A 26,292-nucleotide genomic window follows, 5' to 3' on the forward strand; every position below is an offset into this window, starting at 1 on the left:
GTGTGCCTGAGTGAGTGTATATGAGCGAGGGGCGGGCGGGAGCTGGGCGGCGGGGATGGCCGAGAAGCGGAGGGGCTCGCCGTGCAGCATGCTAAGCCTTAAGGCGCACGCCTTCTCGGTGGAGGCGCTGATCGGAGCCGAGAAGCAGCAACAGCTTCAAAAGAAGCGGCGGAAGCTGGGCGCGGAAGAGGCGGCGGGGGCTGTAGATGACGGAGGCTGCAGCCGCGGCGGCGAAAAGGGTCCCCCTGAGGGAGACGAAGGCGCTGCGCTCCAGCTGCCAGCTGGGGCGGCATCCGGGCCCGCCCGGAGCTGCGCAGACCTGGAGCTGAGTTGCGGCTCCCGCGGAGCTGCGGGTGAGTCGGCCCCTTCCCGCCCAACCTCCTCGCAGCGCGTCCCCTCCCAGGTCCCCCTGGCCCGCACAGCGGCGGAGAACCTAAACTTCTGCAAGTTGTGGGCGTGCACGAGCGGGAAGTCCCTATGCGCTCAAAGCGACCCAGCCACTAGCGCATTGGCAGTGGGTGTCAGGGCGCAAAACTCGCCGCCTCCCGGGTCGCTTTTGCCGCGCACTCATGTCACCCTCCGACGGTTAAAACGCTGCTTCCAGCCTCACTCCTCAGGCTTCCACCGCCCAGTTGCCTCAGTTGCTGCTGTTCGCAGCGCTCGGCCGTTCAGATCTGTGCTTTCCGCATCTTCCTCCCTTGGGGTTCCAGCCGATGGGTGCTCTTTCATTTCTCTCTCTTAAAAGCATGGAGGAGGAGGGAGCAACGGCATTCCCCCACTCTCCTCCCCGCCCGAAACCGGAATGAATGCCCTAAACCGTTTGGGCAAGCCAGGAAGAGGGCGGCGTATTTACAAACGTGGTTTCCCGAGGGGTAGCTGAACCATTCCCTTCCCTTCCTTTCTTGATTACCGCTACCAAAGCCGACAGCGACCGTGGGCTTTCTTTTCGCGCTCCTCTCGGCCCTTCGCTACTTGGCGAAGAAGCTCTGGGCAGCCAGGGAGTTTAGCGGGAGCGGAGTCTGTAAACTTTCTAGAGGATGCCTTCGGCCCAGCCCGAAGCCAGGCGCTTCCAACGCCTGCTATGGGAGGCCCTGGCGCTTGTGGCCAGGGGCCGGGCGCTAAGCGCTTTGGCTGAGTGTGCTCGGGGGCGCGGGCTGTGTCGGGCTCTGCACTGGGGATCTAGACTCGGGAACCCATCTCAGGGAACTCATCTCTGGCATCCCAGACCCTTAGGGCCGCGCGAAACTTCTTTTGGGGCCTCGACCGGGTGGACGCAGGAAGGGTGGGGTGGACGCTGCCAGCGCGCCTCTCCGGGACTCCAGACTTGAGGGTCGAGCTTCCTTTCTGCCCGCCATGCGGACCTATTAGAAGGACCCGATGACTGGAAAGCTTCCCCTTTTCTCCTGGTCCTTTCCCTCTCCCTAGCCACCCTCCCGGAGTCCAGCAAGATTCCCCTCTTGAGCCCTTACGGGTTACCCTTCTGTACCCTTTGCTGCCCAGGAGGTTGTGAAGACGGTTTCCTTCAGGGCGCTTCCCCATTGGCGTCTCCGGGAGACTCCCCGAAGGGCTCCCCGGCGCCCGCCCTGGCCAGGCCTGGGACCCCGCTACCCTCGCCGCAGGCCCCGCGGGTGGATCTGCAGGGAGCTGAACTCTGGAAGCGCTTTCACGAGATCGGCACCGAGATGATCATCACCAAGGCGGGCAGGTAAAGGGCGAGCTGGCGCGAATAGTCCACAGAAAGAGAACGGCCTGCAGCGCAGTGGGGTCCCTGGATAGCATTTTCGTACAGACGGAACAAGGCCCCGGGTAAAGTGGTACACTTTTGAAACTGGCTTTGCCTTCCAATCCCGGAATGCAATCGGCGAGGGGCACAGACTGGCCGCCCTCTTGTTGGATGCTTGGAAGAAAATCATTGTCACCGCCAGTGCGGTAGCCTTTGTGATTGCGTGCATGGTGGTTACCGATTCGTGGTCATATTTACGTCTGTTCAGGCTTTTATTTAGGCTCTAGTTATTGTTTCTGGTACTATGAAACAGATCACTTCCCCCTTTAAAGAAAAAACGCAGCTTACTCTTTAGCAAGTTATGATTTGCTTTTTCAGATTTGAAACTTCAAGGCTGGTTCTTTATCAAAAGATTTCCTTGCAATGTGAGAAGGTGGTGTGTTGTGCTATTTTGATATTAGACTAAGATGGAAATTTATTGGAATTTCTGATAATACATGTTTAATCCTTGCAAAAATGGTTACCCTGATTTTTAAAAACCACTGTTTGTAGAGCATCAGTTAACGGTAGCTAACTTTTTTTCCTACATGAAATCCAACACATTAGCTTAAAATTAAAAAATTAACACTTTTTTTTTTAGAATACTAAAGAAAATAATTGGTAAGAACTTATATCCGTTTTTTGAAAGTGTGAAATTTGCACATCCATCAGTTAGTTAGTGGATTTTTTGGCTAAATCATATTAATTTGAGGGAGGAACAAATATTTGCATTTTAAAGTTTTCAGTTCATTTAGTGCAGTGAAATCTATGAATATCTTCCCTAAAAGGAACTTAAAAAGCACACACAACTCTTTCAGGGAGTACACATGGCAAAAACCTGGATAGCATAAAAGTATCCAAACTTATTAGAAATTACAAAAACATATTTTATTAAATCCATATGCTGCCTTCTACATTTTCACAGAGCTATTATTAATGATCCAAATTCAGTCTTCAACAACACAAAGCAACAGTTGTCTTATAAAGGATGTAGTTAAAGACCTTTACTCTTTATCTTACAGGTGCACTGAAATAACACTAAAACAGCCAGCGTATTAAACTGTTCTCATGCCTAGTTAGAAATAATGGACTTTCTTTTTTTTTGTGCAAGTGGTCTTTAATGGCATTATTGTTATAGAAAAAGATGGTAAATAACAGCACTAAAATTTGTGTTATAATGTTAAATTAGCAAAAATTAGATTAACTGGAAGGGTCTTAGACATAAATCATTAGATGAAAGTTTTTTTTTAAAAGAAAAAGAACTGTTCTATTTGTTTTTTATAAACAATAATTTGCTGTTGTATTCCTTGCTACTGTGCCCTTTTTAAAAGATAGGTGCATTTAGTTTAACATGTCCTTTTATATGCATCTGTGGGAAGCCAAGAGAAATGCGGATTTTCGTTTGTCTTAATTAGCAATGTTTTGAGTAAATGTGGTTAAATAAGAAAGTATTTTCAGGTTATCGTCAGAGAAGGAATGATTTGGTAAATATACATTGTGTTTAGTTTCTGCTTTCAATAAAGAAGTTTTACTATACCTTTCAAATTTAGAGCAACTTTTGCACTTCACCTTTACCATGCTGCAGACAGGAAGTCCTGTCTCAATAAAGAACATATTGTTTGGTTATAGCATGGCACATTGGCTCCTTGTGGTTTTTTATAACCCTTTTAAAATTTCACATTATATTTTATCACTTTTAGAAATTCAAATTTTCTATTTCTACCATTTGGAACATTTTGTTATTTGTATTATTAAAGTAATTATACTTATTCAATTTTTGTTTGAAAAATAAAGTACTTTCTTTAGCGCTTTTATTACTTCAGTGTATAAAATTCTTTTGCTCTTAGCTACATTGACATTTCAGTAAACATAGAACACAAGTACAGGGTACAGCAAATTACCTTTAAAAGCCTCAGTTTTGATATATCCTGTGTTCTGATACTTTGAATTAAATTACCAAGGTAAATGCTATAAATTTGTCCAAGTGAAAAATACAAATTCCAGAGGTTCCTTTGCTTATTTATTTTCCATGTGTAATCACATACAAAAACAAAACCCAAACCTTCTTTCCTGCCCTCCCTTATACATAGGCGCATGTTTCCAGCAATGAGAGTGAAGATCTCAGGATTAGATCCTCACCAGCAATATTACATTGCCATGGATATTGTGCCAGTGGACAACAAAAGATACAGGTACAGCGATCAGATGGCTACGGGAGGATAAGAATGCACTAGGATTTTACAGGCTGTCAGTTTGATCTGTGACAACTATATGGTTTGTTTCCAAAAGCCTGTCGTATCCCCAGATCCATAATCTAGCACCAGTCAGATCCAGTGGCCCTGAGGATGCCTTCTCTTACAATAAATGTGGAAACTTAATTTTTGTTTTGCTTAGAGGTACAGAAATGTTTTTAAGTACTGAGAACTTTTAATAGAGGCCAGGTTAGTGTTGCTAAACTAAATGTCTTTTATTGATTCACATTTCGATTAGAATTTTGAGAGGAAATGTTAAGTAAAGTTTGTACATATACATAATATTTAATAAAATGTTTTATTTTCTTTGTGAGTGTTTTATCTTTAAATAAATTTCCTTATTCTGGTTACATCCAAAATTGTAACTGTTTGCAGGCTTTTACCCTTTACTTTGAGAAAATTATTGAAGATTTTTTTACAATTTAAAAATAAAATCTCATAATTCATTATGATATTAAGATATCTTTAAAGTGGTAATAAATTTGTTATCTCACTGTTGTTTTTTGCTTGATAGTTAACAGTAATTTTTTAAAAAAAACTTTGTAATATTTAGATTTGGAAAGAGAATATATTTGTGTAGACATCAAGTAATATTGGAAAAGATATATATTTTTCAGTATCAAACCAACTTGCTCTTTTTCTTCTGCAAGTAAACAAATCAACAATTTTTAATGACAAAGCTTTTTAGTTTCCGGAGGTAAAAATGCTATAACATTTAAAAAAAGAGTTTTTGAGTGGAGGGCCAGAAAATGCTGCTCTACATTTTGATCTTCTTTGTTTCTGTTTTTTTTTTTTTAAAATAAAAAAAGAGCATTTAGTAAGCTTTTAAATACAATCAGATTTGGTTTTTATAATTTTAAAATTTAGGGAGTTGCTTTTTTTGGAAACAGGCTTATGGTGTCAACGTATTCAGATTTAATTAGTACAGGCACATATGGAATACTAAAAAAAGACAGTTTTATTATTTATGTTTTGCGTATAGTTGTATTATTTTAATTCAATAATTTATTCGAGAGTTTTGCTAAAATTATCCACTGCATGACAGAAGCTAGAAGGCATTGAAGTTTATTCTTTAAATACACTTTCTTTAAAATCTATGTTCTAATGTGGGTTTTGTGCTGAGGAAGATAATGCAATTCTTAATGAGCTTAGAAATTATATCTTTATCTTCTAATTTGTCTCCTATGTCTTCTCTTAATCCCTTCAATATATTTTGAATGGTTTATTTTATTTAACTGATTCTTATTATTTTCACATAAAGCAAGAACAATTTCAAGTATTAGTATTAAGAAGCCAAATTTTAAATGATCAAATTGTAAAATAAATTTGCTTTCACTTATATTGCTTTCCAAGAAATTCACTTTTAGCATTTATATTGTTTCACAAAGAAAAATGACATGTAGCATTTATTCCCTTACTGGCAGTGGATTGTTGAACTATTCGATATGCATGCTTTTTCAAGGTTTTGATAGAGCATATTAGTATTTATTTTGGTGATAACTATATTCATAGTGCAGTTTTTTCTTGCATTTCTAAGATTTACATTTGATTTTCCAACTTTTTTAGCAGTAGTAGAAAAAATTTTTTTGGCTTATTCTCTATTATCAAAGAGTGGTATTTAGTCAAGTTAAAAATGATTGTGATTTATTAAAATTTAAAATTAATATTCACAAAAGCCTATGTACATAGGAACTTATTGAAATTACACTATACCAAATAAAGTTTTAAAAAATTATTTTTAATTTTGCGATTATGTATTTTTTCCTAAGAAAAGGAATTAAAGAATAGAAGTCATGTTAAGCTCAAAATAGTGAAATATGTGACCATAGTTGAAACCAAGGATCTCACTAGAGATGTTATAAAAATGTTTCATGCCATTTTAAAAAGAAATTTGCATACTACATAGAATTCTGAGACTATTTGTAAATTGTTGCTTTATATTATATGCCATTTTAAAACACAAATGAAAGAAAAACACCTAAATATATACAGTAATTTTATTTTCTACCTTTTTTAAGTCAGTCATTGACATACTAATTTCTAGTTTTTGAATTAGTGTATTTTAAGTTAATTAATGAATAATAATCTGAATGTAGGATTAAATACTATGATTTTATTACTTAAAACATTGTTATTTAAATGTATTATTTGTATAGAGTGAACATATTTGACACATATAAACAAACAGAATAAGATGGTTTGTCTCTTAATTAGAAGAGTAATATTAATTAGCTATACCATAATTTTCAAAGTTTGATGTATATTTTAATTAGTAGTATTTAAAAACTATTTATGGAATTGCCTTACAACGGTCAAGAAAGAGAAATATAGAAGATAAAAGTCTACATTTTACGATTTTACAAACTTTTAAATTAAACCAAATCCTCTATTTTCAATTTATAGTGTAACTGAATTAGAAAAAATAATTTTGAATGATAATAGATAAAACTCTTTTCCTTTGAAAATAAAAGTTACTGAAACTTCTGACAATTTCCCCTTGCGTTTCTGCCCTCTATCCAATCAGCCTGTATATAAGCCTCAAATGGGAAGTGGTAAAGGACATGGGACACTTTAAGATAGACCTCTCAAATGTTTTTAGATAGTTAAAGATAAGCTTGACAATTTAATAATTTCTTCAAATCAATTGACTGTCCAGATGAAAAATGGAAAATATCAGAATATAGACAGAATGTCTAATGTGAATAAGTATGATTCATAAAAAAAAGTAAGATGCTTGCATTTATTGTGCTTATAGCATGCATATTTTTCACTAAACCCTTAACACATCGCTTACTTTGAGTGGTCAGTAGGCCACTGCTGCCTCAGAGAGTTTTTAAAAAGTTGTCGAAATCTTATTTTATTTGCATTCGATGTAAGGAGCAAATCGTTGTACTTTAGATTAAAAAAAAAGGGTGCACATTTTGTCTGATTCTACTGAGCTGGACATTCCAAGATATACTGAGCCTTGTCATTGCCTTTTAGGTATGTTTACCACAGCTCTAAATGGATGGTGGCAGGAAATGCTGACTCCCCTGTGCCACCCCGTGTGTACATTCATCCTGACTCACCTGCCTCGGGGGAGACTTGGATGAGACAGGTGATCAGCTTCGACAAGCTAAAGCTCACCAACAATGAACTGGATGACCAAGGCCATGTGAGTAGATGGCCTCCCAATTTGGCCACCGTTGGATGGTGTACCCATATCTATATTGTGCTGCACTAAAGAAAATAACTTTCTAAGATCATAATATTTCTCTCTTAGTTGAATAGCATGTGCATAAGCTTTGCAAAATCAAGGTAAGATTTGCATCAGAGACTGTGTCTGTGGTAGGAGTATCCTTTGAAGCATTTCATAGATTAAAGCTAGATACTGCATTTGAATTGGAATGAAAGAACCTCAGGCAGAGTTTTTAGCCAAAACATTTGTTTGAAATTCCATGAGGTGCTAATTATACTCTGAATATGAATACTTAGGATTTGGGCTAACTGGAATAATGATTTATTGTGTCCTGCCTGCATCCACCTCTTTTCCCAGCCGAGGCTCATTTTTTCTCAATAATATTCCATCTGCCCGTTCTCAATTGTTTTGTAATGACATCCAATGTGTCAAAATATATTATAATAATAATTCCTTATAGTTTTAAAACTGCTGAAACATGATAAATAAGTGAAAGTCAGCCATTTTGATGATATAGTCATTTTTAACACCTTATTAATTTTTATACAGTATTGTTCCTAGGCCAGATTTGTTATTATTTAATAAATAAATTACTCTGGATACATGATGATTTTCATTTGAAGCTAGCATTTCAATTAGGTTTCTGTTACTTGAGAGAGTTTTGATCAATGCAGGATTAAAATGCCTTTTGACTAGTATATCATTCATAAAATGAATACCAACTAGTTCATTCCTCAAAGGGGTATCATAAAGATAGCATATTTATGAGCAAAACTTTTAAAACAAAAATGTAAACTGTCATAAACTATAATACTGTGATGACAGGATATGATTTGCAGGTTATTAGACAATAACTTAAGCAATTGACCTTAATGAAAACATTCAAGTACAAATTTCATTGTGGTACAAATACAGTATCTAGATTTTTAAGATGCATTTATCTCACTCTGCCAGTGCTTTTGTTTACCTGTTGCCTTTTACGATTTAAAATAGAATCAGAAAGGTAGCATAGTAGACTTCATTTCTGAATTCAACTTCATGCCTTATATTTTAGTGCATCATTTTATTTCACTTTTTTTATTCTTTATTTGCACAGTCAAGTTGTACCAATGATTTTTCACTTGACTTCAGTTAAAGAACACTAGTTAGTTACTTCTGTCTGATTGAGGGAGCTGGACTGTGAAATGTTGCTAGCATGTCCACTGAGGGAACTTTTATTTTTATGGAATAGAAAATTTAAAAATAAATGCCCTAAGTGTTGTTACTTGTTTTAAGAAGCTTAAATATACTCTATTTTTCTGAGTTCTATAGTTTAATATATCTTTTAGAGCAATAATTGGGTCTAAAACCTATATGTTGTCATATATAAGGTATAAACTTCTTTTAATAATTTAAATTAATATAGTCATTTTATAATTCCAATACTTTCAGATCGAATTACTGACTTTATATCTAATATATAACATTTATAGTACCAGATAGAAATCTAGTAATTTATCTAATTAAATGATTTTAACTTTGTAATTTAATTAGACTTTATTTAAAATGATATTCTCTAGAGAAACAGAACAAGTAGAATATATACACACACAACACACACACACACACACACACACACACACACAGCGGGGCAGGGGTGCGGGGAGTGCTTGATTATTTCAAGGAATTGGCTTATGCAATTTTGAGAGCTAGTGGATCCGAAATCTAAAGGGCAGGTTGGCAAGCTGGACACGCATGAAAGAGATGATGTTGTAGCTTGAATCTAAAGACAGTCTGGAGGCAGAATTCCCTCTTCTTCAGGAGACCTCAGTCTTTTTCTCTTAAGGCCTTCAACTAATTGGATAAGGCCCACCCACATTATGGAGAGTCTTCTGCTTTACTCAAAGTCTACTGATTTAAATGTTAATTTTATCTAAAAAATATCTTAACAGCAACATCCAGACTGGTGTTTGACCAAATATATAGGTACCATGGCCTATCCAAGTTGATACATAAAATTAATTATCATACAGCATTTGTTTTAAACACAAAAGAATAGATTACAAATTGAAACTCAGTTGTTTAAAACTAAATAATTATTGTATTTTACTATTAGGAGAAACAAAAACATAGCAGAAAACAGGCAACATCTGGAGAAGTGTGTCATCTATCACTGAAATTTTTATTTTAAGATTGTGGCAGGATGTAATACTTTAATCAAGGGAGATAATTAATGTGCATGGGGAACAGAGAAATTTCCTGTCTGGAGGGAAACATTTAGAGAAGGATATCTGCATTTCGGAAGCAAGGAAATTGCCTTTGCAAATGATAAAAATGGATGTATCAGTTGGTATTAGAGGAGAATGTAGGAGGGAAAATGCTATTTTCTGTTATTTATTTAAAAAACATTTTTGAAGACTATGTAAAATATAGTAAAATAAAAAGCCGTAGTCTTTACCTTCAGTGATCTTGTAGCCTAGATGGAGACAGAAGACACATGCACAGAGAATCACACTGACAGCTCAGAGAAATACAGATGCCACATTATTCCGTGATTGGGAAGGTTTCATGAAGAAAGTGTCTGTTGTATTTATTTATTCAATTCGATGATCCCATATGAGATTAGATTAGAGTACGAATTCATGTTTTATTCTATTGTTTATGTGATTCAGGGTCAAGGAAGACAGTAGCACCATTATGGTGGTGCTTGCTAATTGAGTAGTCTCTTTGCTCATGCAGACACATCTCAAGGACTCACCCCTCTGCCCTTATATGTTGAGTACCCCCAACCCAGTTGTAAGGAAGTGATGCTAATCTCCAGCTAATCAAGCTGTAGATTCAGATGAGAAGTGGTTTTATAATTTGCTTTCTTACTTTTATTGCTCCCTCAGTTCCCAGTTTTACTTTGCTAAAGATGTACAAGTGTTCAATATAGTGACTTGAGAACTCCATGTAGAACTAGAACTTTTATTGAACACAGAGTGATTGCAGGACTCAAATTCCCACAGGGCTGTGACTGGACCTGGACTGCATGAGATATGAGATTATGTGTCATTGTGGTTTCCCCCAAAGTGACTTTTCATCGTTCCGTATACCGGGGATTGTTTAGAGAGGAATATTGGTGAGAATCTAGAGTGGAAATGTCCCACCACTCCACAGCTAATCTTTTAATGTTGTGAAAACTTTATAATCCCTACTTGCTCCTTGGAGAAGCTCATTGTTGGATTGTACACAACCCAAGACTGGTCCGTGGGCTACCCATGTGCAGATGGTTAGTGTGCTTGAGGGGGTGGTATTTCCTTCTCATCACGTGCATGTTCCCTGTTTATCTAGAATCTGCTGTCTGGAGGGAAATATTTAGGTCAACATTTCCCTGAAGAATTCAAAGACATTTATCAGGTGCATCTTCAACTTCAGTGGGACTTGTACAAACAGTGCAGGGGTGCTTTGGAAGGAAGCATGGCCAAGCAGCCACAGTCAGGGAAAAGGCTTTGTTTTTCTAGCTGCTGAGGATTCAGTGATGTGGAAGCATGCTAGCACTAAATTCGTCCTTACCCTTTTCTCATTTCTGCTTGAGAATCTGGCGGGGAAGCAAGATATTACAGGGAATAGTTCCTGGATCTCCCTAATGGAAAGACTTGCAATGGCTTAGAGATCCAACATCTTCATGTTCGTGGGCAAGTCGCTTTTTCTCTCTGAGGCTTAGTTTTCTCATGGTATGTGTTGGGACCAGAGAATTCTGAGTGAATTAAATGAACCGATGAACTTGAAAGTACATATTTGTAAAGAGTGCTTTATATACAGCATCGTGCTTGAAACAAAACCAAGGCTGCCTTGCTATGGAGCGTGTGACCTCATGTTACTGCCTTGACCCCTACCATTGAAAGTGGGTCAGTACCTGGTATCAACAAAAATGCGGGGAGCCAGGTTTTTGTTAACTGCTCTTCCTGGGTCCTTGGCTTCACTTGTTACAACACTGAAATTTAGGTCATCTAGAAAATTTCCAGAGTCAGCAGGTAGTGTCTCCCTATTGAGCTGTTTCATAAGGCACAGCTGGTGTGTCTGTCAAACTACAGGCAGTTTTAGGCCCATCAGATCAGAAATAAGTAATATCATGCTTTGACTTGAGCCTAGTGTCTTTAAAGTGGAAAAAAATGTGTATTAACCTGGAAAGCTGCACTCTGTATTTATGGATGTAGGCCCATGTAATATCTGTGCTACTAGGTAATACCAAAAAGAAAAAAAAAAATCCTCCATCTAAACAGAATAGAGAGCATGGAACATGCAGATCAGATATAATTATTTGGGTTTTGGTGATAGGCATTATTATGGTAGTCTCTTTGTTTATAAGGCCAGTGGTTCAACTTGTTCTACTTGTTTTATTAAATAAGCAAAATATTAGTGACCACTTGTCATTGTAAATTTGATAGTTCATTAAAAAACAAATAAGGCTATGTTATAAAGAAGAACTGAGGCTTGTTTAGCATTCCTTGAAAATTTCCAGGGCTATACTAAATTCCTGTAGATAACATTGAAAATACATCATCTTCACATTACTATTGGCAATTGTCCTTTACTGTGCAAGCACAGGCATACATTGGCTATTTTTGTAAGCAATCCCAATATACCTCACCTTAAGTCATTTTGGAAATTCAGTAAGGGTATAAACAAATTAGTAAAAAAAAATAAATAAAATAAATAAATAAATTGTTGAATTCTCCTATCAGTCGATAAATATATTTATGTGTGTACACACACACACACACACACACACACACACACACATATACACACAGAGAGAGAGAGAGAGAAATCTGCTTGAGAGCAAAAAGACTCCATAAAACAAGAACCTCCTTTTCATTGACTAGTAAACAGAAATGCAAGTCGGTTTTTGTTTCCTTCATTCCAAGTCAGTTCATTCTAGTGTTCAGCAATTAGCTATGCACTTGCTGTTTGTTTAATGTGACATAGCTTTCTCCAGTGTTTCTTCTACTCTAGAATTTGCTAATCATTAGAATCATTAAAATTAATCTTTTGTATTTTTCAGACTTTTTACCTGACTCACAGCCAGACGATACATTTTATGTTATGATCTAGTGTGCATGCACGCGCGTGCACGCGCCCACACATGAAAACAACATTTTGCAAAACAATACTTATCCTTACTACAAGCACTCTATTTTCTACTTTATTTTATAATTTATTTATGTAAAAAGTTTCTGGTAGCAACTTTTTAAATTAATTTCGTGAGCCACTAATGGGTTACTGAAATTGTCCTTTTTTAGACCTGGAGAGACTTTTCTAGAGGTTACAGATTTGTGTGTGTGTCCCCAGGTAGTGAAGGCTCTTGTTCCCTCTTCTCCTTTCCTCGTATTTATGCTACCTCCTCTTCAAGCATGTCTGCTTAGATCATTAGATCTGCTATCCAGTCATTTCATCCATTGATAGAAAGGAAATTTTAGGGTAAAAATACAAAACAAAGCAAAACTAACCACTGTGCTGGTTACTACCAGAGGATAAAGACCTCTTCTTGTGGCAGCAATACATTGTCCAGATAGAGGGCTATTTGTATTTGGACTGATCAGATTCTGAATTTGGCTTGTTAAACTGCTTGTATCCTGAAAAACATGCGGCAGGCTGACCACTGTGTTTTCCCAAGACTTTTGTTTAATAGTTTTCCCTCCAAACTCTTAACACCCCAAAACCTGAATTCAAATAGTATAGTTGAGGAAAGACTGAGGCTTCTTAACTAAACTCATCAATGAATACCTGAATATAGACCCCCTAGCAGCAAATAGAAAATCCCATTGGATGAGGCTATTGCTTTATCCCACCTCCTTAACCTTGAAAGCATAAAACATATAAAGGAGAAGAAAAAGTTCACCCACAATCCCATCATCCAGAGATATTCACCTTTCAAATCTTTGTATGGGTCCTTTTTACTATTTTTATGTCGTTATGATAAGTTTATAAACAACTTGGATCCTTTCTTTATCATTTAAAATTTCATTATGTAGTTAAAAATGTTCCAAACAGTATTAGTAATGGCTGAATAATACTGTATCCCACTGTGTGGACTTTCGTTTACTTAACCAATCTACTCATGTAAGTTTAGAGTTTTTCCAGTTATAAATGGTGCGCTGCACATCTTTGTACATGAAATGCTTTTCTGGATTTGGAATGTTTCCTTCGAATACATTCTCAGAAGTAGAATCATTGGGTAGAAGGTAGTTGAGCCATATTGTCAGTTTCCCCTAGCAGAGTTTGAGAGGGCCAGCTTTTCCATCCCTGGGCATCTGGGTTCTGGAAGCCTTGCTATGATGGAGTCACAGACACTGTGCTTTTCAGACAAACCAGAGACTTCATGAGCCACCCACAAGGTAGACCGTAGGATACCCTTAAAATTCCCTTCGCCCTTAAATAGACATGTTGCAGTCATTAACAGAGGAAGAATGTTCTCTGAAGAAAACCTTGGTGCACAATCCCTTTTTTAGGGGATGAGTGTGCTGGAATTTAAATAACCAGTTCCAATCTAACTTTCAGTTTTATTGGTTTGGGCTCTGAGTTCCATTTGGCTCATTATAAATAAAATACTTATGAATTTAATTTTGTGTTTTCAGAAACAAAATTTGATGTTAAGTTCTCATGGTTGTATATAGGGTTCCACCAAAATAATGATTTTCTTTTCTCTTTTGTATTGTTACCTTCACAAATACCTTCCTAGCCACCCCCTCTAATTTTGATATATTTATTAAATTGGCATTTCTGCATTCTTGGAAATTTTCATTTCCAACTAGGATTTATTTTGCATATTAAATATTTAGTCATGGTGTTGATATTGGGAAGGAATTCCTGGTAAATTTAGTTTTTCTTTCTTTGACATAGATCATCCTTCATTCTATGCACAAATACCAACCACGCGTTCACGTCATCCGTAAAGATTGTGGAGATGATCTTTCTCCCATCAAGCCTGTGCCATCTGGGGAGGGAGTGAAGGCATTCTCCTTTCCAGAAACTGTCTTCACGACTGTCACTGCCTATCAGAATCAGCAGGTATTGTTCTCAGAATTGTTATCTTTCTAGACCTTTCATTTCAGACATGAATAGAAAACCAGCTATCCTTTTCACTATATCTAAATGTTATTAATTGTCGTAAAGCATTTGCCATATAATGTCCAGGGTATACATATTGTAATAACAATTCTTTATCCATGATTCCCTAAATTAAGCTACTCTAGTGAGAATTTCTTTAGACAAGGATGTGTCTCATGACCCACAGTGTAGGTTTACTTTTCATTTTGAGATACTGAATCATGATGTCATAATTAAAATTAGAAAGTGTTGCCTAGGAAATAGACATGTAGAATATGAAAAATGAATTGTATCAGAGAGCATTGGCTTTGGTAGCTTACTGTATTTTAAAGCTATAATTCATGTGCTATGAGAAATATTTCAGAAGCATTTATCCTTTTATAGCCATTTGGAGATATATACAAAAAAAGCTATTTCTTTTAATTTATGCTTTAATCGTGATAGAGGGTGATGCATATGCTTATAGTCTGAGAGATTACCAATTGTGGAATAATTCTTTTATTAAATTAGAAATAATTTGTTAAGTGAAATATTTCTTTTCTAAATAGGTAGGCATATATATTTCTTTAAGTTTTTTGTCAAGTAGGTGGAGAATCAAATTGAGGCAGTTATTTAATCCATGAGATTCTGGCCAATTTTCATAGGAAATAAGGATGTGTTGAGGTGATGTGGTCTATGGTACATTTTAAAAAAATTTCAGTGATCAGCAGAATTATATTAGGTCTCCATTTCTCTTAAAATTTATATACATCTCAGTTACAATTTTAAGGCTTTATAATCCCTCTGTTGTGGTTTCTGTTGTTTTAAATCTTAAGAGATGTGGGTCTCATTCATGTGTCCTCCTTTAGGGCAGAGAAGCTCATCCACTTTCATTTATGAGGAGACACCAGTCCCACAGCTGAAGCTGTCCTGTACTCACACTCACATTATCTCCAGCCCTCCTAAAGATAATTTCCTGTTGTTTCCTAAAAACCTTTTATATGGGTTTTTAGGAAACAACAGGAAATTATCTTTAGGAGGGCTGGAGATAATTAAGAAGATATTCTTATAATATGTTAGGTGCAGAAAACAATTTTTTTTTTAGAAAAAGTATGATGCATGAAGAGAAAAGAGCAGAGTCGTTTAGTACCTTTTAAACAACCCTGATTCATCTTCTTTCTCTGTCTCTGTCTCTCATTCTCTAAAACACACAAAAATGAGCTATGTAAATATGTATTTTCTCCCAGCCTCTGTGATATATAATAAATGAGATGCAGTAGGTTTTTGGTACACATTAGTGACTAATACCAATTAACAAATGTTGATAAATCCATCAGGAGGGTGGAAAAATTAGAAGAAGGGAAATTGGTAATGATAAAATGCAATCATGTTCATTTTTAAACTTCCCAGCTAATATTTTGAAGAACTTATGGAAAATTGGTAAGCGGCCTAGCTTGGTGGTTAACAGCATGGGGTCCCAGGCCAGTTCTACCACCAAGTAACTTTATGATCATAGGAAACTTAAGTCTCAGTTTAAAAGAAAACATAAAGTTGGGATAATAACTATGTATAAGTTGCTATGAGAATTAAATGCAATAATATGCACAAAACTCTCAGTATAGCATACATGGTATATACTCAATGTATGTGATGTTAGCAATAAAAATATTGTTAATAGTAATTGTGCCATATCTCTATTTAGGCAAATAACTATTATATAAATCTGTACTCTTTTTTAAAATGCTATTTTAAATGAATATTTAAATTATTTAACCTCATTTAAAGATTAAGTGAACAGAGAATTGAGCTATAATGAATTATAAAGAATTTCTTCAATGAAAGAGTGACAGACGTGGTAAATCAATTAGCAGACCCTGACATTATTTCATTTATAATGTAATTTTATCCACATATTAAGACCATATCGTATGGAACACATGTATTTCAGGTTTTAAATGGCTAATTGGAGGATGGCTGAGAGCACGCACAGGACAATATAGTGGGATTGCAGGAGACTTTGCAAAGATGCCTTTCTTTGCCTCAGTCTTATCCAACAGTGTTTGTCCTCAGCCAAAATGGTACAATCAGAAGCATGTTCATTTACTTTGTAGATTCCCCTAAACCAAGGGACGTAGGAAACAAAGCATGATGTGCTTCTTAGAAAATAGGCTGTAGGTCCATATGATTTCACTCAGATGTGGGATATAAAACAGAAAGCAACAAATGAATGAACAAACAAAAAAACCTCATAGACACAGACAATAGTATGGTGGTTGCCAGAGGGAAAGGGGAGAGGCGGGGAGGTAGATAAGGGTAAAGAGGGTCAAATATATGGTGATGGAAGGAGACTTGGCTTTGAGTGGTGAGCACACAACGCAGTCTACGGATGATGTATTATAGAATTGTACACTTAAAACTTCTATAATCTTAATGTCACTCGAATAAACTTATTAAAAGAAAAGAAAGAAAATAGACTGTAAATTCCTCAGGGAAAAGTAGAGATCTGGTAAGAAATAGATGGGATTATTGTTTATTAATGTTAATTTCAAAGTGATAAAACTAAAAAAAAATTCTTTTTAATAGAGAAAAGGAAAATATTTTTCTCCAAATCTTGGGGTTCCTTGGGGGCAAAAAGCTCTGGTTATAAGTCAACAAATTAGAACTGTGGTGAAAATGAAAACATTATTTATTTCTACTACATGTATAAGATTTAATCTTATTAGAGGCTTCTAATAAGAAGTATTTACCTCTGGTTAGACGCCACAGATAAAAGAAGAAAGAGTAAATCTTTCAGATGAGAGCCATAAAGATAGTTCAGAGACAAAGAAAAATATAAAGGCAGAAAATTTAAAGGAGTGTATGTTACCTAATTCTGAAGAAGAAAAAGATAGGTAGGAGCTTAACAACATTCAAGGATGTAAATAGCTGTTAAATAGAAATGACACATTAGCTATTTCCCATCACAACTATTGAAAGAGAAACAGGATTAAACAGTGTCACTGAGTTAAAGGGAAGATACTGAGTTCAGAGAGATTGTCAAACAAAGGGCAAGTTATCAACAGACCATTCAGAATCTCTTTAGGGATATTAAAAGCAAAAGGCACTTTATTTATTTACAGAGCTTGAGTAGCCCTGGGGGGAATATCTTTTTCACAGCAGGTGAATGCCTAGATGATTTTTGAATTTTTCTTCTAGCTTTGCTGCTAAAATAATAAAATAATCTGGGAAATGAGAGAGGAACACAATAGAATCCTCTGACTCTTAATTTTGGAATTATTTGTAGTTTTTCCATCATTTCTGTTTTCAATAACCTTACTTGGCATTTATAATAAGATTTGATGTGATTTCTTTTTCTACTCTGCAGATTACTCGCCTGAAAATAGATAGGAACCCATTTGCCAAAGGCTTCCGAGACTCTGGGCGTAACAGGTAAGTCAGTCTTAATGAAGAACATCCTGGCTGTGATAACATATTTGATTTTTTTATTGTGAGTTTTTCATTACAAAATAAACAGTTAAATTTCCTGACATGTTTTTGAAATAATCTCTGAGGAGGATTTAAATTTGTTAATAATATCGAGCCTGGGTTGTAACTTATTTTTGGATGTAACCTTGTGGTCTGCTTATTCTTAAGGTGAACTCTGATGAGTGATGCTGGGGTGAATGGAAGTTCTTAGGGTATACAGTGCATGCCACCTCTGAAGGAACCTTGAGGAAGCCTGCCTTTATAGGCGCAGGGGTTTCACTATCCTACGCCAGTATCCTCTCTGCATCTGCTCTGGATTTAGAATTTGGTGTGTCCAACTATCTATTGATTCTGTCTTCGGATATGACGGGGTCTCTTGTTCCCTCAGATTCCTAACTAGAATATGAAACTACTCCCCATTGCCAAGAGAGCTGATGTTCTTTAGTTTCCAAATTTGTCTTGGCTCTGCTGACAGCCACACACTTGTTTATTTTTTCTGTGTCGTGTTTTATGGTGTTTGTACTAAGTGGGAGAGCTACAATAATGAATTCCACTTTATTACTTTTATCAAAAAGCAGATCACCCTAGTCTGTGTGCCAAGAGTTTTTGAATTTATTGATATGATTCTATTCCAATACAGTTCGGTGCAACATTTTCTAAAATAACTGTTGATAGTAGTAGAGAGTAATAACAGACTAACGTTCTCCAGATGCCTTTTCAGGGTAAGGCTTTGACTTAAATGTTTTTGAAAGCATTTGTTTTTAAAAAGAAGTATTTGAGAATTTTTTATTACTTTACTCCAGAAATTATTTTAATACTCCTTAAAAACTTAGTATTGATAGACCGTGTCTACATGAAGTAAATATCTCCAATTATTTTATTTTAGGGACAATTTCATTTAAAATTGTAGAAAGAAAACAATCAGGTAGTAGTCCAGATTTTTAGTTTTTTCAGGTAATTAATTGGGCAAGGTAGGTGTAGGTGGAAACTTTTCCTCAGAATATACTCAAGTGCTTGCAGAGACTTGATTTCATTTTCATATGCAATAGTGTTGTTTAAACACCATTCAATGTGAGGGCTAAAATGCAACTAAAAAACTTTGAGAGTAGCCTTTAACTTGGTGTAGGTAGGTTGATAAGACTTACTAATAACAGGACTTCCCTCTGAAATTCTTCACTCCGTCGAAAGATTTGCATGCATTCCTACTTTACATTGTCTGTTGCATTGAAATTACTCCGTATTTTTAGATGTCTGTTTCAATGTGGAGAAAAAACTTTGCTTGGCTTTTGTTATGTTACATTAGCTCCTGGTTAACTTTGCTTTTCAGAAGAGTTTCAGAAAGTCGAATAATTTAGTAACTGAGATGATCATTGGCGAGGGGACAGAAGGGAGCCTCTGGGAGGACTCCTCCTTTTCTACCTGGACAAATACTTGGAAGCTTCTTGTGGTTTCGGTTATAGCAGAATAGTATTTATCCATTTAAGAGTCTTGCATTAATTTCAATTTGTCCTTTTTTTTATAAGCTGAGACTACATTTATTAAAACTCGCTGAAACTCCAGGAAGGCAGCACTTGAGGCTTGGCGAGTATACAGCCAGGAACTATGTCCAAACTCTCCCTTAGGATTGCTCTGGCAAAGACATCACTGCTATTGACACTGGGGTATCATACTGCTTGTATACTGTCAATTCATTTTTGAAGCAATAAATTTAAAAATAATTTTAAAGGCATGTTTTGGATAGATAATAATAGCAAATAAACCTACAAGTAAAAGTGAGGTGATAAGATGCGTATGACAAGTTTTCAGGGAGAATTCAAGATATGTCAGCACAATGAAAAGGCATTTGTCTTTTTAAATTTGGTTAGTGAAAAAAATCAATAGCCTTGGTGAAAGTAAACTACGAAGTATCATAAGGTCAAAATGCTGGGTTTGATATAAATGTTTTCCTTCCTTTTGGCTGTTTCAGAAGTATATAGCCATGGCATCCATGGCACTTACTGCTATTTCTTTTCTGACTCTAGAACTTTTAGAATTTCTAATGGATATATAGAAAATAATGAATTATATTTTAACACTTTTAAAATTTTTCTAAAACTTAAAATTTTTATTTTGCTCTAAATGTTTAAATATCTGTGTACAGGAAAAACATGTTGAGCCTATACATAGCTTTCTTGTTAGTGAAATGAATAGTTTTATTTTTCTTCTCATTGCAATTATTTCTTCTGCTTCTCATACATAAGCTTTTCAGTGCTCATTTTGGAATGCTAAATATCTGTAAATTAATAATCCCCACTTAAAAATATCTGATATTAACATTTTTTCATTAATAAATGCAAAAGACACTTATCTGGTGAAGAGAGACTGGTCAGCTTTAAAGATTTCTAATTTATGTATTGTTTTCCATTAAAAAAGAGGGTGCCTAACTCACATGAAAGACTTGGAATGTTGCATTGGTGTTAAGAGCTTGGCGGGGAGAGGTGATATTTTTGATATATTAGTTGAGAAGAAAAGTCCATGAGAAAAATGTTTAATATATTTCTTTAGTACCTCTGGTTCTGTTGTGCTGTTGTTATTGCTTTTTAATACAAATTCTGTTTTTATTTTTCCCCACACATGAAATAAACAAATTAGGCAGGACGAGAAATAAACATGGACTTGTGATTTTTTTAAACTTTATAAAACAATTTGCTTTAATTAAAAATTATCCCTTCCTGGCTATTTATGGTTCTACAGCCTATTTTATAGAAATCAGTAGCTTCAGCCCTTAAAAGCTCTCCTGCAAGACATTTGCTACGTGAAAGAGAATTTATGTGCTGAGAATAGTTTCATTCTTCAGTTAGGCCTTAGGTTTGACCCTATAAAATTTTTTACTCAGGAAGGTACAAAAATTTCTTCTCTTTAAATACTTCAGGAAAAACATAACCATTTTACTAAATAAACTTGGCCATTTGATAGCATAAATTAGGGTGGTGATAAAATGTGGAAATTGTTCAAAGGCATCTTGTATAAATTATCGCCTTGGCTACACTCCTGCAGGAGGTGCCTTTTATCTTTTTTTTTTTAACTAGACGGGAAAAGTCTCCATTACTGGAGAAAATGAAGGCTTTAAAAAAAAAAGTCCAGATTCAGCTAATAAATATTTTATAACTGTTTCCTGCAAAATATCTAAAACCCTTTCTGGAACTTGCAGTGTGAAACAGCAGCCTCAAGAAAAATATCAATAGCTCCAAATCAGATCACTCGTAGCTATGTGACTTTCAGAGCATCTCTTTAAAGCTTAATGTTCTGTGTTTGGGATGATCAGTAACTTCTCCCCAAGAATTTAGTCTCTTTATTTGTAATTGAAGCATAATAAAGTTTACACTGCTAAAGCAAGTAATGAAATAATGCTCATCTCTATAGTTAATAAATTTCTAAGTACAGTGGCTGCTCATTAATTATCTCTCAGTAAATTTCCCTTGAGACTACTCCTGACCGCTTTGGTATCTTTAATATTTAAAACTACGATTACTAAAACTTATCTGTGTGGTAATAAGCAGTTTTATATAAAATTGTGTCCTGACATTCTTTAGCATTTAAAAAAGCTTGTTTCTAGAAAGTCATACAAATTTAGTATTAGTATAAGCTAAATATAGAATAATCAGATAAATAGCACCTAGCACTCATTATTTGAATATTAAATGCAATCTGCAGGCTACATGGGGTTTGGGGACTGACTGGGCAGCCAGACTCCCCCTCAATTAATACTTTAATGTACATAAAATATTACTGAGTAGAGTGATCTTGGATTTGGCTTGTGGTCAGCCACAGATATGATGTCTGGTTTGGGAAAAATCACTTAGCAGCGAACAACTTTAGAGCTAGGGGAGGATCCAGAGCTTTTGTATTCTAATCCTCACTTTGCGGGAAACTGAAGTCCAAGTTGGTTAAAGCATTTACTTAAGGTCACATCGTGGGTTTTAGTGAGTTGTGGTCACAATTCAGATCTCTTGACCCTCAATCTGTGTCCTTACCACTAAAAAGTCCTCCTTCTGTGGCACGCTAATTCCACCTGAAGCCAGATTCTGCCCTTTACTCTCAGTGCAGCCCAAGTAAGGCACATACAGGTCCACTTAGTGCCCTGCTCTCCCCTTTGGCAGCCTCAGGAGCATCTGTGTGGGGCTGGTGACAGCTCTTTGAAATGCTCCCAGGGCAGCACCTTTCTGAACCTGTGACTTCAGAAATGAGCCAGGTCCATGTGTGGACCCATGAGGATGGTTCATGTATACAAGCCTGTGCATGTGCCACACCACCCATCTGCACACACACAGCTGTCTCTTATCACTAGGATAGGGTTGTCATGCTCCTTATGCAGTCATGACAGAAGTCGACGGATTAACGGAGTCTATATTCTGAACACTAAAGAAGGATACTCAGTGTATAAAACCTTAGAACAGAACGACAGGTGGTGTGAGATGGTTTCATGCACACATCACTTACCACTGGTATCTAGAGAGCTTTCATCATGTTGTATAGGTGGTGTGACTCAGTTGGGGGGATGTCCTCCAGTCTTAGTTCATAGTTCATGACTTAGGGATGCAGGGAATCCAGAGGTAGCACGTTGACTGTAAACTATCTTTAATGTCTGCATTAAATACAGATTATCTGTATTAATTAAAACTATATCTAACAATCACAAGAGATGTCAGAGTATTGTTTATCATTCAGGAAGCAGCCATTTCCTATAATGGAGCTAGCTATATGTTTCATGAGAAACACAATGTTATCTAGGTTAACAAATTGTTTAGGGCTGAGGTGGTCGAAGGGAAGAGTGGTGAGATCTTACGAATGGGCTAGTTGAGTGGCGGGCCTCATTTCCAGAACCTAGAAAACTTAGTTATCTGATGTAAGGAGTGGAAAACTCAGAATCACTTATGGTAGGAGATACATATATTTATGTATGTATTTAGAATAGTAGCCCTTGTTTTAAAATATGCATATTTCATGTAAATAGTCCATAACCAATTTATCTTGTCTCTTTAAGTATACATCCATTAAGTGTATTTAGGTACTTGAAAATAATTTTTGATGGTAATGCCAGCTCCATACACCTTCCACCCGGTGAGTTTGCCTTTCTGTGGTCCTCCTGCACACTGGACTGAAAGGCCAGTGCCGCCCCTCAGATCCCCTGTTGCTGGAGGGAGAGCCCACCTTGGCCACCCTGGAGATTGTGCCCCCAAGAGAGAAATCAGTTTTCTTTGGATGAGTCCTCTTTTAAGCTGGCTGCCAAGGCACCAAATGATGGACAGAAATGCTTCTTAGAAAAGAGCTGTCTTTACAGGGCATGCTTTTGTGACAGAGGCTTCCTCACCAGAGGGAGAAGTAACATAACAGGGAGAGAGAGTGGGTCCCGGGTCACAGCAGAGCCTTGGACTCACATCAGCTATGATGGCTAGCTCTTCATCTAAGTGTCTTAGCCTGAAGGGGCAGCTTTTTTATCCTCCAAGATTGGCTTAATTTTCTGAGAATGTTAAGAGGACTTCTTGGGTGTTTTTCATCCTCTTGTGCTCCTGGTGACAGAATGATAGCCCATCTCTGAAGTATTTCTTTCTGCCAGTGCCAAGTTCCTAACCTGCCAATGTTGGGGCAGGGGGGACACTATCAACATTACAGATGTTTTTCTGAGCCACTTATTACTGAGGAAAGCCCCAGTGCTCCTAACCAGGCTTCTTTTGTCCACCCCCTCATCCCGATCCTTAGAATGGGTCTGGAAGCGCTTGTGGAATCGTATGCATTCTGGAGACCTTCACTACGGACTCTCACCTTTGAAGATATTCCTGGAATTCCCAAACAAGGTAAATCACAGTCTCCAGGTCATGTAAACAGCCAGTTCCTGCCTACAAGCTCAGGCACTGAAAAGTGTGCAAGTCATTATTTACATCTACAGTGGCGACCTCATCACCAGCATCCTCTTATTACAAGAGCCATCGTTTTTCTATGTGGTATGGGGATGGGCCAGAAAAAATAGCCGTTGTGGTCTTAGGTTAAGTCTTCGATGTTTTAGGCTGTTTATATATTTCATGGCCATTACCTCACCTTTAAATCTCTTATTAAATTAGAGGTGGACTAGTGGGCTCTGGTGCTAGCTGCACCTTAAGAGAGACTGCCAGTGCTAGTCCCAGTTCACCTTTTCTTGCCAGCTTCTTTCTTCTCTTCCTTCAGCAAACTTGCCTCTAGTCAGGATTCTCCTGTTGGATTTATGATGAGAGGGTCAGGCCCACTTAAGCAGACTTCCCCGGGCTCACCTCTGAGTATCTGCCCGAAGCCCAGGGCTGGTGTTTCGTCAGAGGGAGCTGCACGGAAAAGGATGACGCTTCCTTCTCTGCTTGGTGTAGGTAGGACTCAGCCCACTTCCGCACTCAGACTGTTTACAGCTGATTCTGACCAGCTCCCCAGTGAGAATTTAGTGTGCTGGGTTTTAGATAATTATCATTGGTGAGATTGGGCTTTTAGATTATTCTGGGAAGCTATATAAAACACTGTCGCTAGAGCAATGAAGGTTTTACAACCTATCCAGCCCATTGGAATTCTCCTCTTCCCCTAAGTTCTGTCAAGTTTGCAAACATCAATCTGCTAGCAAATCCAGAGAGGGGAGTCAGCCACCATCGCAGTTATTGGCTGGATGCAGGGTTAACCATCTTCCCTGTTTCACAGGACTATTGTTTACTGGAGCTCTGCTCTTCTGTTAGTATATGCTTCATCAACCTGTTTTCTGGTTGGAAATTAAATTTCTGAAGTTCTAGACTATTGCCTATTGCAATAGCCAAGCCCTGTGTAGTATAGCAACTGAAATACAAGAGCTTTCAGTGGGCGGCTGCAGGCGTGTTGAAGATAGGATATGCCTTTGACCAGTTCAGCTCTTTCCTTGGAGTTCCTTCTTTTTTCTTGCCAGTAAATATATTGATCCAGAGCAAGCTCTGCTGAAACAAAAGGTAAAAGGTGGAAGGAAATAGGCAATGGTTATACTTTTGAAACTAAATACAGAGTAAGATGAAATTTTTATTTTAGAAAGTTGCTGGGAAAGTCAATATTTATTATATTTATTATAGTACATGAGAAAACTTTGAAAAAGCTAATTGAGAAAGAAAATGTGAACATTCTGTGTGGTTAATGTCCTAATATATCTGCAATTTAAAAAATACACGATTCCCTGGGAGAGATAATTTGCTTTGAAAATATTGAGATCTGTGTTTCAAATATTCCATCTGAAGTCATTTAAGTAATAATTCTTTGAGAGCTGAAACCATCTCCTTTTCATCTTTGTAGCACCCCTTGTAACAACAAGGAGTGTCTTGCTCCTGTTTACAAAACCGAAAGGAAAAGATGGTTGTGGAGTCATTACTCTTTACATTTCACCTTCTTTTGTAGGAAATACAAGTTCCTCCACCTTACTCCAAGGTTCTGGGAATGGCGTTCCTGCCACCCACCCTCATCTTTTGTCTGGCTCCCCTTGCTCCTCTCCTGCTTTTCACCTGGGGCCCAACACCAGCCAGCTGTGTAGTCTGGCCCCGGCTGACTACTCTGCCTGCACCCGGTCCGGTCTCACCCTCAACCGATACAGCACGTCCTTGGCGGAGACCTACAACAGGCTCACCAACCAGACCAGCGAGACCTTCGCCCCGCCCAGGACTCCCTCCTATGTGGGAGTGAGTAGCACTGCCTCCGTGAACATGTCCATGGGTGGTGCTGATGGGGACACCTTCAGCTGCCCACAGACCAGCCTGTCCATGCAGATTTCGGGGATGTCCCCACAGCTCCAGTACATCATGCCTTCACCCTCCAGCAATGCCTTTGCTGCTAACCAGACCCATCAGGGTTCCTATAACACTTTCAGGTTACACAGCCCCTGTGCCTTGTATGGATATAACTTCTCCACATCCCCCAAACTGGCTGCCAGTCCTGAGAAAATTGTTTCTTCCCAAGGAAGTTTCTTGGGATCCTCACCGAGTGGGACCATGACCGATCGGCAGATGTTGCCCCCTGTGGAAGGAGTGCACCTGCTTAGCAGTGGGGGTCAGCAGAGTTTCTTTGACTCCAGGACCCTAGGAAGCTTAACTCTGTCATCATCTCAAGTGTCTGCACATATGGTTTGATGAAGCCTTTAAGTTAAACTACATTCGAATCGATCTAATGTATTTTCTTTCTTTGTTTTTCTTTTTCTTTTTTTGAAAGCGATATGAAAAGAAACTATCAGTAGCTTGTAAAATGTACATACAATAGAAAATGAAGGCTCATTGAGTTTTTTTTGACTTTCTCATGGTGAGATTGTATATATGTATACTGTATATAGCATGTGGAGTTTTGAAGCCTACAAAGCCAAATCCTCCCTCTGCTTTTTCCTCTTGTTCATCCAGTTGCACAGAGTATTGGCATAAATGTAGTGTGTTTAACCAAAGTTCTCAGACTCTTTTAAAAACCAAACAGCAAACTTGGCAATGATACCAAGCAGACTAAGACTTATAACGGTTTATCAGAAAAATGCTCTATGCAGTTTCATACTTGAGTGTTGATAACCAGCAGTAACCAGCACAAAGTCTTGTGATTTC

General features: G+C 37.5%; 1 protein-coding gene across 1 annotated transcript; it reads left to right on the forward strand.

Moving 5' to 3' along the window:
* On the forward strand, positions 1-25,941 carry TBX18 (T-box 18). Its single transcript, XM_006926341.2, has 8 exons — positions 1-353; positions 1,501-1,705; positions 3,853-3,954; positions 6,997-7,168; positions 14,057-14,224; positions 17,607-17,671; positions 23,447-23,541; positions 25,115-25,941. Exons 1-8 carry the CDS (start codon positions 56-58, stop codon positions 25,837-25,839), a joined length of 1,830 nt encoding a protein of 609 aa, XP_006926403.1. The 5' UTR covers positions 1-55; the 3' UTR covers positions 25,840-25,941.
* The last annotated feature ends 351 nt before the right edge of the window (positions 25,942-26,292 follow it).

Source organism: Pteropus alecto, unplaced genomic scaffold (assembly GCF_000325575.1).
Source record: "Pteropus alecto unplaced genomic scaffold, ASM32557v1 scaffold7, whole genome shotgun sequence".
Lineage (NCBI taxonomy): Eukaryota > Metazoa > Chordata > Mammalia > Chiroptera > Pteropodidae > Pteropus > Pteropus alecto.

Coding starts and splice junctions, on each gene's coding strand:
- TBX18 (XM_006926341.2), top strand. CDS start 56: ATGGCCGAGAAGCGGAGGGGCTCGCCGTGCAGCATGCTAAGCCTTAAG. Junction 1,706..3,852: donor ATCATCACCAAGGCGGGCAG/GTAAAGGGCGAG, acceptor CCTTATACATAG/GCGCATGTTTCCAGCAATGA. Junction 7,169..14,056: donor AACTGGATGACCAAGGCCAT/GTGAGTAGATGG, acceptor TCTTTGACATAG/ATCATCCTTCATTCTATGCA.